Source organism: Zophobas morio, unplaced genomic scaffold, assembly GCF_036711695.1.
Source record: "Zophobas morio isolate AGI-343-1 ecotype UQ-CSIRO unplaced genomic scaffold, CSIRO_AGI_Zmor_V1 ptg000016l, whole genome shotgun sequence".
Lineage (NCBI taxonomy): Eukaryota > Metazoa > Arthropoda > Insecta > Coleoptera > Tenebrionidae > Zophobas > Zophobas morio.
In genome coordinates, this window is record NW_026972121.1 from 6,321,077 (window position 1) to 6,340,459 (window position 19,383).

Genomic DNA, 19,383 nt, shown 5'->3' on the forward strand with positions numbered 1-19,383 from the left:
TCACAAGTACAGACTCATCATATTTTGTACATTTTAGATACGATTTATTCGGAAAACTTTTGAGCTGACGTCATCAGTTTTTTGTAGAAGATAACCAAATATATTTTGACTAAAAATTTATTATGCTCTTTATAACCTTAAAACATCTGCAAGATTTCAAAGCATTCGGTTTTGTAGTTCCTGATTAAATCAATAAAATAAATTTACGCATTCATTAATTTTTTTGAGTCACCCTGTATATGCAAATCCAAAAAATATTAATGGAGTGATAGTTCACAAGTACAGACTCATCATATTTTGTACATTTTAGATATGATTTATTCCACAAACTTTTGAGCTGACGTCATCAAGTTTTTGGAGGGGATAAGCAAATATTTTTTGACTAAAGATTTATGATGCTCTTTATAGCCTTAAAACATCTGCAACATTTCAAAGCATTCTGGTTAGCAGATTAAAAATTAAATTTCAAAATGTTGTTTTATAATTTTGATTTTTTTTCCAAAAATCTGGACGTTTCGGGTGAAAAGTCGATTCAGAGTTGTAAACTACATGTGTAGGACTATGTTATTTTATACAATTGAAAACCCATTTACTATGTACAATTTTGAAGTGACGTCATCGCTTTAGTGGTGGGGATGATTCGACAAATTTTGGTTAGCGTTTTACCATCTACATGATATTCTTAATATAAGTACAAAATTTCACAACAATCGGTCGAGTACTTTCGGAGATTATCTGTCTAATAAAAATCCGTGACAACAGACGGACAGACGGACAGACGGACAGACGGACAGACGGACAGACGGACGGACAGACGGACAGACGGACAGACGGACAGACGGACAGACGGACAGACGGACAGACGGACGGAAATGGGAGACCTATTTCTTCGTCTTCTAGGGGTCATGAAAGATCGAGAAAACGTAAAAGTAGAGAGTCGGCCGACGGACTCGATTACAATACTTCCTTTGCTTACGCTCGGGAAGTAAAAAACATTAGGATGCGAGCGCAGCGAGCACTTAAGGTTCTTTAGACATTTATCACTAGAACTTTGATCATTTTTGTTATTAATATGTAATTTAGCTTCTCTGCGTTATTTTGCAATAATACCTAAACGTGCTCGCTGCGCTCGCATTTTGAAAGTTCTTCTTTTAAATAACTTAGTTTCAAAAAATTGGAAAGAAAGGTTCTTCAGGTTTTATTGCAATAATAATTTTTAATATCCCTATGAAAAACTATATTATTTAAGAAAAAAAAAAACAATCAGTACGATGTGAGCGCAGAGAGCACTTCAGGTTGTGTATATCATTAGTTTAGAACTCGGACAATTTTTTTTTATATGTAATTTAGCTTCTCAGGGATAGTGATGTACTATTTTACAATAATACCTAAAATAGTCTCAAAAATGGTTACAAATCAGTCTTAACAGATACTAGCCCCACCCACCCGCCCTCTCTTTTCTTAGAGGGTATGTCATTTGCCAAAATCACTCTTATTTTAGCAGGTACTAGCCCCGCCCACCCGCCTCCTCTAGAGGCTCTTCGGGCTTTTTTGTAATAATAAATTTCCAATATGTCTGTGAAACTAAATTATTTATTTATTACCAGTTTTGCCTAACACTTAATCTGTCATCTAATCAAATTGTTAACATCCTTTTGAAGTTTAAGACAATCATCCCATGTAATTATAGTGTGATAAGTTTTATTTCGAATTTATAAAAAAGACGAAAAAGAGGAAAAGACGAATATTTGATTGTTTTAATTAATTTAGTTATCTTGGACTACCTACAGTGCAAAAATTACCCACATTCGCACCTCCAACCACAACATAAATAACAATTCAATTCGAACTTCACCATAAATCAAACACGTGCTAAATAAATCATCACGAAGATCCTTCAAGATGATTCATTTGATTCCCACAATTACCTCATTACGTCAGTACTGTTGTCAATCCACTTGCTCCTATACAGCCCCACGGTCTTATTCAGCATACTTCCACCGAACTCCACATACAAATTATACACCCCCGGCCCAACTTCACCCCTCGTTTCGACCACCAAAACCTCTTCAGCCGCCTCGTCTCGCACGTTTTCGATCTCCAACGCTTTCGAATCGTCGAAACGCGTCAACTCGACCGTGTCCACGGCGAGGTTTTTGCTGTGCAAAATGATACTCCTCCTGCCCCTGGTGACGTTTACTGTTATATTAACCATACCTCGGAAATTCCCAGATTGCAGGTCTGGCCGCAAGGTCAGCTCGTAGCTTAGGGGTTTCGTGTCGTCGGGAAGCCGCGCGTGCTCGCGCGTCGGGGGTACGTGCAAGTCGTGCTTTACATCCCTCGCAGGAGTGTTGTAAATGATGTGTTTACCTATGAGCACGAGGGCTGCGAGCAGGCAGGCACACGCGATGGACAGGAAGAGGCAGCAGCTGAGGAGCACTCCGAGGGCGCTTTTTGAGCGTTTTCGGGGTCTGACATTCTCACTATAGCGCGAACTCGGCATTTTCACGGGATTTGTATCACAGATTTGGTGAGCATTTCGCTTGAAAATCACAACACGTTTCTAGATTATGTTCACGTGTTCGCGCTGGAGGGGGAGACCTGTATAGAGTACGTTACACCGTCTTCCGCGCTGACCGAGTAAGGGCCGGTTTTACAATAGTCAGCTAACTGTCATTTAGAGTTTAACAGAAGGTTAAAGTATATACTTATGAACTTTATAAAATAAATAACGTTTTGATTAAACCATGCTTTTTTAAGCTTTGTATTAAAATAATAATTTTTTTTAATCTCTATTATGGTTGAAACAATATAAATAAATCGTGCGTTCAACGCCTATTTTATTTCCGGTTGAGGCAGTGTGAAGAAATAGATTTCATGATGATTAGAAAGTGAGAAAGTGAGGAAAGCACTGGAAGTTTTATTACTTCTTTAATTGCTTCAAATCGCCTGCTTACTAATCTGTATCCTACCTGCGGCCTCCCCACCATTTTCGTGTTTTAGCGACGTTTCGAAAACTTTGGGATTAGAAAAAGTAGGTCCCCTGTTTCTGTGATTTCCTTCAGCACATACTTTTCTACTATTTGTTCTCTTTTTATCGAAATTATTTTCATCCAAATTCTAGCTTTTTTTTTTTGAAAATTTCTTCAATTTTTCGCTTATTCGATTTAAAATTCTTTGTCTTCTGAGTTTGCAGTTTTCCCATACATTATCCAACTGAGAGCTTCCTATTTTTAATAATTAAGTCTCAAAAAATGCTTACAAAACAATAACCGGCGTAATAAATAAAAACTCAGAAAAATCGAAAAATAGAAAAATCTTCTGGTACGAAGAAATAAAAAAATCGAAAAGCTGAGAATGGAATTAAAATTTCCAGAAATCGAAAAGTAAAAAAATTGAAAAATCCAAAAACTGATGAATGTAAAAACTGAAAAATCGAAAATTCGAAAATCGAAAAGTAGAAAGATTGAAAATTCGAGTACCAAAAATTGAAAAGCCAAGAAATCAAGAAAACGCAAAATAAAAAAATTGAAAAATCGAAAAATTGAAAATCGAAAAGTAAAAAAATTGGAAATTCGAATGTCGAAATTTCGAAAAGTAAAAAAAGTGAAAAGTCTAAAAGTCAACAAATCAACAATCTAAAAACTAGGAAAACAAAAAAGATACAAATCGAAAATTCGAATATTGGAAAATATAAAATTCGAAGAATCAAATATGCGAAAAAATGAAAATCCAAAAATCCAAAAATCAAAAAAGAAACAAATTGGAAATTTGGATAGCGAAAATTCAATGAATAAAATCGAAAATAGAAAAAAAAAAAAATCGAAGTACTAGAAAATCGAGAAAATGAAAACGCTAAAATTGAAAAAATCGAATTTCGAAAAATTGAATGTTTAAAAATCGGAAATTGAAAATTCAGAAAATCGGAAAGTCGAAAAACTAAAAAATCGAATTTAGAAAAATTGAGAATCCGTAGGTCGAAAAATCAAAAAATCGAAATATCTAAAAACTGAAAGCTCGAAAATCGAAAAAAATTGAAAAATTTTCCGGGAAGATGAAAAATCGAAAATTGAAAAATCGACCATTCGAGAAATCAAAAAGCAAAAAAATTGGTAACTCCAAAAACTGATGAATGTAAAAACTGAAAAATCGAAAATTCGGAAATCGAAAAGTAGAAAGATTGAAAATTCGAGTACCAAAAATTGAAGAGCCACGAAATCAAAAAAAAAGAAAAGCAAAATATCGAAATTTCGAAAAGTAAAAAAATTGAAGTCTAAAATTCAACAAATCAACAATCGAAAAATCAGGAAAACAAAAAAGAAAATAGAAAATTCGAAGAATCAAATATGCGAAAAAATGAAGATCCAAAAATCGAAAAATCAAAAATTCGAATCCCGAGATTAAGAAAAATCCAAGAACCGAAATATAGAAAAACGAGCTATTGAAAGTTGAAATCGAAAAATCGAAATATGGAAAACTGAAATGATGGAGAATTCGAAATTAAAAAATTGAAAATTAGAATATCAAAAATTCGAAAAATCGAAAATAGAAAAAAAAGAAAATTCGAAAAATTGGAAAGCGGAAACATTGAAATATCGAGAAGTCGATAGAGCAAAACTAAAAACAATCGAAAATTCGAATTTCGAAAAATAAACAAGTTGAAAATCAAAAACACCAAAGTCAAAAAGCTGAAAATTCGATGAACCAAATAGTCGAAAAATCGAAAATGGAAAAAAGAGAATTCGAAAAATCGAATTTCGAAATATGGAAAAGCCGAAGATCGAAAAATCAAAAAATTGGAATAACGAAAAACTGAAAGGTCAAAAATCGAAAAAATAGAAAAAATTAAAAACTGAAAATAGAATTGAAAATTCGAGAAAACGAAAAGCAGAAAGATACTCGAGAAATCAAACAATCGGAAAGTAAAAAAATTGAGAAATGAAAAACTGAAGAATGGAAAAATTGAAAATCGAAAACTAAAAAACTGAAACTTCTAAAATTCAACAATCAAAACTTCGGAAAATGGAAAAACAGACAAATTGAAAAATTGTAAAATCGAAAAAGAAACAAATTGAAAATTTGGATATCGAAAATTCGATAAGTAAAATCTAAAACAGAAAAAAGGAAAATTCGAAGTACTAAAAAATCGAGAAAATGAAAACGCTAAAAGTAAAAAAATTGAAAAATCGAATTTCGAAAAATCTAAAAACTGAAAGCTCGAAAATCGAAAAAAATTGAAAAATTTTCCGGGAAGATAAAAAATCGAAAATTGAAAAATCGAAAAACCAAGTAAAAAAATTGCAAAATCTAAAAACCGAGAACAAAATGGAAAATTCGAGATCTCGAAAAGTAAAAAAATTGAAAAATCCAAAACTGAAAAATCGAAAAGTAGAAAGATTGAAAATTTTATTACCAAAAATTGAAAAGCCACGAAATCGAAAAAACGAAAAAAAAAATTGGAAATTCGAATATCGAAATTTCGAAAAGTAAAAAAATTGAAAAGTCTAAAACTCAACAAATCAACAATCGAAAAATTAGGAAAACAAAAAAAAAACAAATCGAAAATTTGAATACTGGAAAACCAAAATTAGAATATCGAAAATTCGAAAATATAAAAAAAAGAAAATTCGAAAAATTGGAAAGTGGAAATAATGAAATATCGAGAAATTGATAGAGCAAAACTAAAAACAATTGAAAATTCGAATTTCGAAAAATGAACAAGATGAAAATCAAAAATTCGAAAGTCAAAAAGCTGAAAATTCGTTGAACCAAATAGTCGAAAAATCGAAAATTGAAAAAAGAGAATTCTAAAAAATCGGAAAGTCGAAAAACTGAAAAATCGAATTTCGAAATATGGAAAAGCCGAAGATCGAAAAATCAAACAACATCAATAACGAAAAACTGAAAGTACAAAAATCGAAAAAATAGAAAAATCTAAAAACTGAAAATAGAATTGAAAATTAGAGGAAACGAAAAGTAGAAAGATATTCGAGAAATCAAACAATTGGAAAGTGAGAAAATTGAAACGTCTACAATTAAACAATCAAAACTTTGAAAAATCGAAGATTTGTAAAATCGAAAATCAGACAAATAGAAAAATCGTAAAATCGAAAAAGAAACAAGTTGAAAATTTGGATATCGAAAATTCGATGACTAAAATCGAAAATAGAAAAAAGGAAAACTCGAAGTACTAAAAAATCGAGAAAATTAAAACGCTAAAAGTGAAAAAATTGAAAAATCGAATTTCGAAAAATTGAAAATTCGAAAATCTAAACAGCGAAAAATAAAAATTTGAAATTCGAGATTTAAAAAAAAACTCAAAATCCAAGAATTAAAATGTAGAAAAAACGAAATATTGAAAGCTGAAATCGAACAGTCGAAAAATGGAAAAATTGAAAATTAGGATATCGAAAATTCGATGAATCAAATATTGGAAAAATCGAAAATTCAAAAAATCAATATTCAAAAAATCGGAAAGTCGAAAAATTGAAAATCCGTAGGTCGAAAAATCAAAAAATCGGAATATCTAAAAACTGAAAGCTCGAAAATAAAAAAAAAAAATTTTAAATTTCCGGCAAGATAAAAAAAAGAAAATTGAAAAATCGAAAAATCGACCATTCGAGAAATCAAAAAATCGAAAAGGAAAAAAATTGAAAAATCAAAAAACCGTGAACAGAATTGAAAATTCGAGAAATCGAAACGTAAAAAATTGAAAAAACTAAAAACCGAGAACAGAATTGAAAATTCGAGAAATCGAAAAGTAAAAAAATTGAAAAATCCAAAAACTGATGAATGTAAAAACTGAAAAGTCGCAAATTCGAAAATCTAAAAGTAGAAATATTGAAAATTCGAGTACCAAAAATTGAAAAGCCAAGAAACCAAAAAAACGAAAATAAAAAAAATTAAAAATCGAAAAACTGAAGAATGGAAAAATTGAAAATCGAAAAGCAAACAAATTGGAAATTCGAATATCGAAATTTCGAAAGAAAAAAAAATGAAAAGTCTAAAATTCAACAAATCAACAATCGAAAAATCAGGAAAACAAAAAAGAAACAAATCGCAAATTCGAATATTAGAAAATAGAAAATTCGATGAATCAAATATGCGAAAAAATGAAAATCCTAAAATCGAAAACCGAAAAATCTAAAATTCGAATCCCGAGATTAAGAAAAATCGAAAAATGCAAGAATCGAAATATAGAAAAAACGAGATATTGAAAGTTGAAACCGAAAAGTCGAAATATGGAAAAACTGAAAAATCGAGAATTCGAAATTAAAAAATTGAAAATTAGAATACTACGAATTCGAAATATCGAAAAATCAAAAATTCGATGAATTAAATTTTCGAAAAATCGAAAATAGAAAAAAAATAGAAAAATTGGAAAGTGGAAACATTGAAATCGAGAAATTGATGGAACAAAACTAAAAACAATCGAAAATTCGAATTTCGAAAAATGAACAAGTTGAAAATTCGAAAATGGGAAAAAGAGAATTCGAAAAATCGGAAAGTCGAAAAACTGAAAAATCGAGAAAATGAAAATGCAAAAAAAGAACTGAAAAATCGAATTTCGAAATATGGAAAAGCAGTAGATCGAAAAATTAAAAAATTGCAATAACGAAAAACTTCAAGTTCAAAAATAAAAAAAAACAAACGTCTAAAATTCAACAATTAAAACTTCGAAAAATCGAAAATTTGAAAAACAGACAAATTGAAAAACCGTAATATCGAAAAAGAAACAAACTGAAAATTTTAATATTGAAAATTCAATGAATAAAATCGAAAATAGAAAAAAAGAAAATCCGAAGTACTAAAAAATTGAGAAAATGAAAACGCTAAAAGTGAAAAAATTGAAAAATCGAATTTCGAAAGTTCAAAAATCGGAAAATTGAAAATTCGAAAATCTAAAAAGCGAAAAATCAAAAATTTGAAATTCGAGATTAAAAAAAAAATCTCAAAATCTAAGAATCAAAATGTAGAAAAAACGAAATATTGAAAATGAAAATATCGGAAATTCGATGAATCAATTATTATTGGAAAAATCGGAAAGTTGAAAAATTGAAAATCCGAAGGTCGAAAAAGCAAAAAATCGGACGAGCACTTGAAAAATAAAAAAATTGAAAAGTAAAAAAATTGAAAAATCTAAAAACCGAAAACAGAATTGAAAATTCGGGAAATCGAAAAGTAAAGAAACTGAAAAGACGAACATTTGAAAAATCAAAAATCGAAAAGTAAAAAGATCCTCGAGAAATCAAAAAAACGGTAAGTAAAAAAATCAAAAAATCGAAAAACTGAAGAATGGATAAATTGAAAATCGAAAAGTAAAAAAACTGAAAAGTCTACAATTCAAAAAATCAACAATCGAAAATATGAAAAATGGAAGAATAGAAAAACTGGGAAATCGAGAAACTGATAGAAAAACAAGTTGAAAGTTTGAATACGGAAAAATCGAAAATTCGATGAATTAAATATTCGAAAAAACGAAAATCCAAAAATCGGAAAACCCAAAATTCGAAAATATAAAAACTGAAAATCGAAAACCAAAAATCAAAAATTCGAAATTCTAGATTAAGAAAAATCGATAATTCCAAGAATCGAAATACAGAAAAAACGAAATATTGAAAGTCGAAATCGAACAGACGGAAAAGGGAAAATTGAAAAATCGAAAAGCCGGAAAAAATGAAAAATCGAGGACATGAAAAAGCGAAATGTAAACAATTGGAAAATAGAAATTCGAAAATAAATATCGAAAAATCGAAAAACTGAGAATAGAACTGAAAAATAAAAAATTCGAAAAATCAAAAATCGGAAAGTAGAGAGCTTGAAAATTTGAGTATGGAAAATCGAAAAGTGGAGAAATTGAAAAATCGAAAAACTGAAGAATGTAAAAACTGAAAAATTGGAAATTCGAAAAATAAAATATCAAAGAGTGGAAACATTACAAACTCAAGAAATCAAAAAACCGGAAAGTAAAAAAAATTGAAAAATCTAAAAACTGAGAATTGAAAAATTGAAAATTCGAGTATCGAAATCTCAAAAAGTAAAAAACTGAAATCGAAAAAGAAACAAGTTGAAAATACGAGCGTGGAAATTCCATGAATCAAATATTCGAAAAAACGAAAATCCAAAAATAAGAAATTCGAAGTTAAGCAATTAAGAAAAATCGAACAGTCCAAGAATCGAAATACAGAAAAAAAAGAAATCCTGAAAGTCTAAACTGAACAGTCGAAAAATTAAAAAAATTGAAAATTCGAATATTGACAAATTGATGAATCAAGTATTCGAGAAACTGAAAATTGAAAAGACGAAAATTTGAAAAATCCGAAAGGCGGATTTTTAAAATTCGAAAATTTAAAGAGCAAAAATTAAAAAAAATGATAATTCGAATTTCGAAAAATGAACAATCGAAAGTCGAAAATGCAATGAAAAAATCGGAAATAAAAAAAATTGAAAAATCGGAAAACTGAAGAACAGAAAAAGTCTAAAATTCAAAAAAATCAACAATTGAAAATTCAAACATGGAAATGTCGAAAATCGAAAAACCGAAAAATTAAAAATCCGAAACTCGAAATTAAGAAAAGTCGAAAACTTCAAGAATCGAAATACAGAAAAAAAGAAATGCTGAAAGTCTAAATCGAAAAATGGAAAAATTGAAAATTCTAATATTAGAAAATCGATTAATCAAGTTCGAGAAATTGAAAATTGAAAAACCTGAACTCGAAAACCGAAACTCTAAATATCATAATATCGAAAAACCGAAAATTGAAAGGAAATCTAAAAACTGAAGAATGCAAAAATTGGAAAATCGAAAATTCGAATATGGAAAAATCGAAAAGCCAAAAAATTGAAAATTCGCTGAAGCAAATATTCGTAAAAACGAAAACCAAAAAATCGAAATATAAAAAAAACAAAATCTCGAAAGTTGTAAAAACGGACAGTCGAAAAATTGAAAAATCGAGAAATTGAAAAACCAAAAATTAAAAAAATTGAAAATTTGAAGTTCGAAAAAAGAATAAATCGAGCATCGAAAAATTGAAAAATTGAAAAGTCAAAAATTCGAAAATTCGAAAAAACGAAATTCCAAAAATCGGAAAGGGAAAACTCAAAAATCGAAAATCAAAAAACCAAAAATTTGAAGACAGATTAAGAAAAATCGAAAAGTCCAAGGATAGAAAAATAGAAAAAAAAAGTGAAAAAACGGAAAGGTAAAAAATTGAAGGATTTAGAGAAGAAATATCTAAAAATTGAGAGTCAAAAAGTAGAAAATTCGAAGAATCCAAAAAATCAAAAATTCGAAAATCTATATTAAGAAAAATCGAAAAATGCAGGAATCGAGATATAGAAAAAACGAAATATCGGAACTCGAAAAATTGGACAGTCGATTTGAATTTCGAAAAATGAACAAATCGAGAACCAAAATATCAAAAAATTGAAAAGTCAAAAAATCGGAAATTCGATGAATCAAATATTCGAAAAAACGAAAATCCAGAAATCGGATAACAGAAAATGGAACATCGAAAATCAAAAAATCAAAAACCCAAAAATTCGAAAATCGAAAAATCGAGAAATTCAAAAATCAGAAATAAAAAAAATTGAAAATTTTATTAATCAAAGTGAAAAAACGAAAATTCGAGAAATCGTAAAGGCGAAAAATTAAATTGAGAGATTGAAAAAGCGAAAAGTAAAAAAAAAAATCAAAATTCGAATTTCGAAAAATTAACAAAACGAAAATCAAAAATTCGAAAATCGATAAACCGAAGCTCGGAAAATCGGAAATTTCAAAAATCGAAAAATCGATTAATCAAATATTCGAAAATCGAAGTGCAAAACTTCGAGAAATCGAAAATCGAGTGATCTAAAATTCGAAATATCGAACTTTAAAAATTCAAGCGAAAAATTGAAAACTAGTAGGTTTTGCAATTTCAAAGTTAAATTGTGAAATGTTATACTATTTTGATTTTTTTCCCAAAAACCTGGACGTCTAGAGTAAAAACTCAACACGGATTCATGAATCACACATGCAGGACTCCGTAATTCTGTAAAATTTAAAGAAAATTCGGTAAAATTGTAAAATAACGTAAACATTTTTTGGGAAGGACGTAAACGATTTACCATCCTTACATTAACCTTAATCCTAATACACATAAAATAATGAATCACCTAATTTTGATTGATTTTTAGTAAAAAATTCTCGTTTAAAAAAATTCAGATATTCAAAAGTAAAAAGCGAGTGTTCAACTTGGTGCAGATCCGATTTTTTCGTTCTTGATAGGAGCGTCGTGACGGGAGGAACCGCAGGTTGGAATGGATTAGGAAGGAATACGAAACTATCTGTATGCAAAGACGCAGAAAAACCTTAATTGGCAATGTTTTCTAAGTTGAAATTGCTTCCTTTCCGGTTCTAATAGTACGGAGAAATATCGACTAGGTAATGATTAGAAAGTAAGAATATAACAAAAACAGTGGAAGGTTAAGGAAAACAGTATTAGTAGTTGCAGTGCTGAGTAATTTACGCTGTCCTAGTGGCAGTTCATTTCACCATCAAGTAATAACCCGGAAAACTACTAATCATGAAATAAGACGAAAATGTCAACACTATGACGTAATACAAATGTGGTAACTAAAATATTCAAAATATTATGTAAAGAAAATTTATAGAACTACAACTAAGACAGGAGGGACAATATCAATTAATTAACCAACAATCTAACAAAGACTGTGTTTCGACACACTTCCACTTTTAACCGTGGTCATGGTTATTAAAAGGAAAGGCCATCGGTTTCATAACCTTCTCACAAAATTAATAGACTCTGAACACTTTTATAAATAAAATTAAAAATTAAATACTTCTCATAAAGATAACACTGTGTTTACAAGCTACTATAACGCTATTGATTTGGGGTTGTATTAGAACTTAAATCCTTTAAATTGCACGTATGGCTCGTCAGGATTAGCTAATTTGTTATAGAGACTTATTTTATAAGCTTTCAACATTTTTATCCAGCCTATCAATCTTTAAATGAACGCTTTAGACATGTTGTCATTATCTGTACTTAACGCCTGTAATGCGCCAGCTTAGCCCGATTTAATAATTACTTAAGTGTAAAAATAAAAAAATTCTCACCTTACTTGTCCCTCCGGATTAGTGTAGGAGCTCGTATACAACCCCACAATTCTATTCTTCATATCACCGTCAAAATCCACGGTAATTTTAACCTTCGAATCTTTTTCAAAGTTGGACCCATCTCTCTTCCGCACGCTCAACAATTCATAATCCTTATCAATTTCAAACACACCTTCTTCTTCACCTATGTGGACGCTATTTATATTCAGCTGATTGCTGTGCAGAACTACCGAATTTGTGTTTTCTGTGATGTCGGTGTCAGCCGAAACTTTTCCTTTAAAAAGTCCGGTCTGCAAGTCCGGGTATAAGTAGAGGTCGTAGGTGGTAGGTGCTGCAACGGCTGGAAGGCGGTACTTTGACATGTCCACTGGTTTTTCGGTTACAGGTGCCGTCGTGGTTACTTCAAGATTTTCGTCGTCCAGTTGTGACTTCAAGTCTGCGTTCTCTACGGCTAAAACTATGGTCGCTATAGCGAATGCTACTGTGGCTACGATGAACAATATAAGGAGTTTGTGGGATAAGAGGGTTTTCACGAAACCCATGGTGAATGTGTTATAGACACCAGAAGTTCGTAGACTGGTGGTTTAATCTTTGTATTTAAGGTGACAATGTGTTATCAAAAGATATAATCGCTTAAGCTGCGGTAATAATTGTGGCAGTTTAAGTAGTGTTAATTGAATGGTAACCATATAATTGATATTTGTTATCAAGTGGAATTCTTTGTAGAATGTATTGTTTGAGTTATTAGAAGTTTGAAATTCTAGTCACTCAATAAATTTTTTGTTTATGGTTTGCCTACTCTCTATTGTTTCTAGGTTTGTGGTACTGTAATTTTTGTAATAAATTAGCTTGCTAGTATAGAAGCTAATTAGTAAGTAATTAGCAGAAAGATAATACTAAAAGTTTACGCTTTAATTCTTATTTGTTTAAAGTTTTCGGGTAATAAAACAGTATGAAAATACATTACAATTCGTGTTTATGCACCATGTTAGCGTAGGTGTAACATGGGTTGCCTATCCAACAATTACAGCTATTTTCTTATGGTGAATTTAAATGTCTGGAATAATGTTAACTACAAATATTGTATTAAAAATGGGTGCTTTCATTCTGAATTAATTTACGACATCCTTATAAGCGTTTGTTAATTAAAAAAAAAAGTGTAAGTATTTTCAAACTACTCAATTTTTCAAATAGATGATTTATTTATAACTCAAAAATAACATCAACCAAAAGTGTTGTTTTCACACTAAAAATCGTCCCAAATACCTTATCAGATTACATAATAACTCAGCCAGACAATTTTGTTGCACCTATAAATGTATTCTGTGCTAATCAAATCATAATTAAATTATCTACACAAGATAGCAATAAAACTAAATCAGACTCACCTCTACAAAACTTATTCCAACTAATCGGACCCCGATTTAGCAAAATTTTCGAGCCAATTCGACCATATGCTGAAAAAAGCGGAATATCACTTAACACCTCTAAAATCACAGTCAAACTGATAACAGAGAAAGTAATCTACCTACACTTTTATCATTTGGAGCCTCTGAAGACGTAAGCGAAACTCGTATAACGGCAAAGATTAATCGTTTACATGAAAAGCGTTTATTTTATTCAAATTACAGACTGACCTAAATGCGATTGCCTGATGAGCTTTTGTAAAATGCTTGCGGACATAATTTACTTATTGGAACATTTGACGAAACTTGTGAAACTTAATTAAAATTGGCAGGAGGAAGTGGAACGATTTGATACGTGTTTGGGTTTAACGTAAAAATAAACACAAAATTCCTTCCTGTTGACACACTTATAACCTCACATTTAATTTCAGTATTATGACAAGGATGACATTGAGAATGTGGGTTGCGGAGTGCGCATGCGTGGGGGTGGGGCGCGAATTCGAACTTTTTATTTATTGAAATTATTCTTTTTAGATTTTATTCGTATTCTTTGGACTCTGTTTATTATTTCGGATTATGTCGAATTTTTTCGAATTATTTTCGAATTTTTTGATTCACACAGATTCTTTCGGATTCTACTGCACACTCTTTCCGTTTCTTTCGGAATCTCCCCGTTCCTCTCGAAATTAGGTCGATTCTTCTATATTTTCTTTCATTCTGTTGAATTTTCTCGGATTACGAATTTATTCGGACTTTGTCGTATTCGTTCGGATTTTTTGTATTCTCTCGGATTCTTTCGAATTCTGTCTTATCCTCTGGGAATTTAGTCGGATTCTCTCATATTCTCTAGCACTTTTTCGGATTCTCTTATATTCTTTGGGATTCTTTTAGGATTCTCTTCGTATTCCTTCGGATTGTTTACTTATTTTTTCGGATTCTGTTAAATTCTTCCGAATTATTACCGGATTTTCTCTGATTCTGTCAGATTTCCTTGGATTCCTCCGCATTCATCCAGATTCTTTGAAATTCTCTCGGATTCTTTTATGTGTGCCTCCCAAATTCATAACATTATTCCGGATTCTCTCCGCTTCTCTCGGAATTTGATCGGAATGTCTTTCTAATTTCTCTCGTTCTGTTTCGGATTCTGTCTAATTGTTTCGAATTATTTTCGAATTATTTCGGATAATTTCGGATTTTTTCAAATTCATTCGGTTTTTCTTGCATTCTCTCGTATTCCCTAGTATTATTTTCGTTTTCCTTTTTGGATTCTTCCCGACCTTAACTAAATTTGGCCAGTTTCTTTCGTTTCCTCTCGGATTCTTTTGTTTCTTTCCGGATTCTCCCCGAGTCTCTCGGAATTTGGCCGACTCTCTTATTCTTTCTTGACTTCTCTCACATTTTTTCGGATTCTTTTGTATTCCTTAGAATTGTGTCTATTTTTCTCCAATTATATTCGGATCCTCCGTGATTCACTCGGCTTCCAGGTTCTGTCCGATTTTCTTGGATTCTTTCATATTCATCTGGATTATTTCATATACTCTCGAATTCTCTCGTATTCTCTAGGATTCTTCCGGATTCTCTCATGTTCTCTCGGAATTTGGTCATTCTCTAGTATTCTTTCAATTTCTCTTATGTTCTTTGGAATTCTTGTCGTATTCTTTCGGATTCCTTCGAATCTCCGATTTTCTCGGATTCTCTCGCATTTTTTCAGATTCTTTAGCGTATTATTTCCGATTATGTTGAATTATTTCGAATTATTTTCTAATTTTCTCTAACTCACTCGGATTCTTCCGGATTCTGTCAGATTTTCTCGAATTCTTAAGGATTCTTCCGGATTCTCACCGGTCCTCCCAGAATTTGGTCGAATTCTCTCATATTCTCTTACGGTCTTCCGGATACTTTTATACTCTTTGGGATCCTGTCGAATTCTTAAGAATTATTTTTAGATTCTCTCTGATTCACTCGGATTCTTCCGGATTCTGTCAGATTTTTTCGGATTCTTACGGATTCATCCGGATTCTTCCATATTCTCTGGAATTCATTTGTATATTCGCGGATTCTTAAAGATTCTTCCGGATTCTTTCCGGTCCCTTCAGAATTTGGTGGAATTGTCTCATATTAGGTATCGTGTATTCTTTGACATTCTTTTTACATTCTCTTCGTAGTATTTCGGAAACTCTCGGGACTTGGATTTTTTTCAGATTCTCTCGTATTCTTTTGGACTCTGTATATTATTTCGGATTATGTCGAATTTTTTCGAATTATTTTCGATTTCTTTGATTCAGACAAACTCTTTTGGATTCTGCTGCAGACTCTTTCCGTTTCTTACGGATTCTTTCATTCTTTCGAATCACGAATTTATTCGGACTTTGTCGTATTCGTTGGGATTTTTTGTATACCTATTATTTAAGTGTCAAATTCTCTTCAATTGTTGTCGGATTCCTTCACATTCTCTCGGATTTTTTCTTATTCTCTCAGATTCTTTAGGATTCTTTCGAATTCTCTCTTATCCTCTGGGAATTTAGTTGGATTCTCTCATATTCTCTTGCATTTTTCCGGATTCTCTTTTATTCTTTGGATTCTTTTGGGATTCTCTTCGTATTCTTTCGGATTGTTTACCTATTTTTTCGGATTCTGTTAAATTCTTCCGAATTATTATTATTCATATGCCTCTCAAATTCTTAACATTATTCCGGATTCCCTCCGATTCTCTCGGAATTTGATCGAAATGTCTTTCTGATTTCGGAGTTTTTCGGTTTCTCTCTTATTGTTTCAGATTCTGTCTAATTATTTCGAATTATTTTCGAATTCTTTCGAATAATTTCGGATTTTTTCAAATTATTTCGGTTTCTGTTGCATTCTCTCGTATTCCTTCGTATTATTTTCGTTTTCCTTTTTGGATTCTTTCCGACCTTAACTGAATTTGGCCAGTTTCTTTCGTTTCCTCTCGGATTCTTTTGTATTCTTCCGGATTCTCCCCGATTCTCTCGGAATTTTGCCGACTCTCTTATACTTTGTTGACTTCTCTCACATTTTTTCGGATTATTTGCGTTTCTGTCAAATTCTTTGCAATTATTTTCAAATTCTCTCTGATTCATTGGGATAGTTATAAACTCTACCAAATTTTCTTGGTTTCTTTCATATTCTCTCATATTTTTTTGTATTCTTTTTGTTCTCTTTCAGATTTAGGATTTTTTCGGATTCTTTTGTATTATTTAGAATTGTGTCTATTTCTCTTCAATTATATTCGGATCCTCCGTGATTCACTCGGCTTCCAGATTCTGTCTGATTTTCTTGAATTCTTTCATATTCATCCGGATTTTTTCACATACTCTCGAATTCTCTCGTATTCTCTGGGATTTTTCCGGATTCTCTCTTATCCTCTCGGAATTTAATCATTCTCTAGTATTGTTTTAAATTCTCTTATATTCTTTGGAATTCTTGTCGTATTCTTTCGGATTCCTTCGGATCTCCGATTTTCTCGGATTCTCTCGTATTTTTTCAGACTATTTAGCATGTTATTTCCGATTATGTTAAATTATTTCGAATTATTTTCTTATCTTCTTTAATTCACTCGGAATACCGTTGAATTGTTAAGAATTATTTTTGGATTTTCTCTCGTTCACTCGGATTCTTCCGGATTCTATCAGATTTTCTAAAATATTTTTGCTCTCACCCAAATTCTTTCAAATTCTCTCAGATTCTTTGGTATTTCTCCGAGATTCTTAAGGATTTTTCCGAATTCTCTCCGATCCTATACAAATTTGGCCTGTTACTTTCGTATCCTCCTGGATTCTTCATATACTTTCGGATTCTCTCCGGTTATTTCGGAATTTAATCGAATCCTCTCATATTATCGTGTATTAGGTATTTAGGATTTTTTGTGTATTATTGTCCAGTTTCTCTCCTGCCCTCCTGGATTCTTTCGTATTCGTCCGGATTCTCCTCGATCATATCGGAGTTTGGTCAATTCTCTTAAACTTCGTTGTATTATCCCATCTTTTTTCGGTTTCTTTGCGTATTATTTATTAAGATTCTGTCAAATCTAAAAAATATGAATGTAATGATAAATTACAAGTATAGACACGTCCGGATTCTTTCATATTCTCTCATATTCTTTTATGTTTTTTGGTTCTCTTGTATTCTTTGGGATTCTGTTCGTATTCTTCCGGATTCTCTCGGATTTGGGACTTTTTCAGATTCTCTTGTATCTTTTCGAATACTTCCAGATTCTGTCCGATTTTCTCGGATTCTTTCATATACTGACGTATTTTCTAGGATTGTCCCGGATTCTCTCTTATCCTCTCGAAATTCTGTCATTCTTTTGTTTCCTTTCGAATTTTCTTAATTTCTTTGAAATTCTTTGCGGATTTTTTCGGATTCGTTCGTGTCTCCGACTCCCTGGATTCTCTCGTATTTTTTCAGATTCTTTAGTGTAGTACATATTTCCGATTATGTTGAATTCTTTCGAATTATTTTCTGATTTTCTCTAATTCACTCGGATTCTTCCGGATTCTGCAGATTTTCTCGGATTTTGAAGGATTCTTCCGGATTCTCTCCTGTCTTTTCGGAATTAGGTCGAATTCTCTCATATTCTCTTGCATTCTTCCGAATTCTTTTATATTCTTTGGAATACCGTTGAATTCTTAAAAGTTATGTTTGGATTCTCTATGGTTCACTCCGATTCTTCCGGATTCTATCAGATTTTCTAAGATATTTTTGCTTTCGCCCAAATTCTTTCAAATTCTCTCAGATTCTCTGGTATTTGTCCCAGATTCTAAAGGATTCTTCCGGATTCTCTTTGATCCTATACAAATTTGGCCTGTTCCTTCGTATCCTCCTGGATTCTTCATATACTTTCGGATTCTCTCCGATTATTTTTTTTTTTCTTTGAAGTACAAAAATAACACTCCATGTATTGAAAAGAAAAAAGTTAGGGGAACTACTTCAAAAAAGTAATCAATTTTTATTTTCAAAATATGGGTGGCATACGGACTAGACTTCAAGATTTCTCTTTAAAGGTTAATTCTTGTGTTTATGATATTATTATTATCACGGAAACCTGGTTATGTGACAAAATACGTAATGAAGAATTATTGCTAAGTAATTACAATATTTACCGTGCTGATCGCACTATTAACACTAGTGGGAAATCTCGGGGAGGTGGTGTACTGGTAGCGGTTAATAAACTTTTTAATTCATCGTGTGTTTTTTCTGGTTATAACGTTGAGAGTGTATTTATTAAGATACAGGTTAACGATTTAAATTTAATTGTTGGAGGAGTTTACATTCCCCCTACATCTGATATTAACATTTATCGGAACCACGTGGCCGATTTAGAATCTATATTTAATCAATTTCCTGATTTTGCATATGTTATAGCCGGTGATTTCAATCTTCCACAACTTATCTGGAATAATAACAGTTGTACCAATACTGAATTAATGGGTTCTTCGAGGGATTATTTTGATGTGATTAATAACACTTATTCATTTTTAAACCTAAATCAAGTAAACAATATTCCAAATAATCGAAACGTGTTTTTAGATCTCGTTTTTACGAACATTCTTGATTTGCAAGTTTCATCCGCAGTCGATCCTATTTTTGCTGAAAGTTGTCATCATATTCCTTATTCGTGGTCCATTTTTTATGTTTCGTCTTCAAAAAATTATCTTCACAAGCCAATGTATTTGATTTTGCTAACGGTGATTTTCAACAGTTAAATTACTTTTTAGCCTCTATTAATTGGGTCAATCTTTTTTCTGGTCTTGAATTAGATGATATGGTTACTGCTTTTTATAATGTTGTTTTTTTTGGAATGGACACATATATTCCTAAGAAAAGGGTACATTATTT

The 19,383-nt window shown here is 31.2% G+C and overlaps 2 protein-coding genes across 4 annotated transcripts in view; both read right to left on the reverse strand.

Annotated features, from left to right (window-relative positions):
* Positions 1-13,941, reverse strand: part of LOC135129686 (aminopeptidase A-like) — a 56,071-nt gene extending 42,130 nt beyond the window's left edge. The window contains exons 1-3 of one of the 3 annotated variants that reach the window (XM_064056931.1): positions 13,759-13,941; positions 13,510-13,578; positions 12,122-12,572 (exon numbers count right to left, since the gene is read on the reverse strand). In XM_064056931.1, the coding sequence (XP_063913001.1) occupies positions 12,122-12,572; positions 13,510-13,578; positions 13,759-13,804 (566 nt within the window). In that variant the 5' untranslated portion in view covers positions 13,805-13,941. Of the gene's footprint in view, positions 1-1,928; positions 2,541-12,121; positions 12,579-13,509; positions 13,579-13,758 lie in introns of those variants that run through there. The other 2 variants (XM_064056929.1, XM_064056928.1) reach the window with 2 other exon arrangements.
* The window catches only part of LOC135129687 (uncharacterized), a 284,314-nt gene continuing 267,878 nt past the window's right edge, over positions 2,948-19,383 (reverse strand). The window contains exon 9 of the mRNA XM_064056933.1: positions 2,948-2,961. The gene's annotated coding sequence lies outside the window, so the exon portion shown is untranslated. The remainder of the gene's footprint in view (positions 2,962-19,383) is intronic.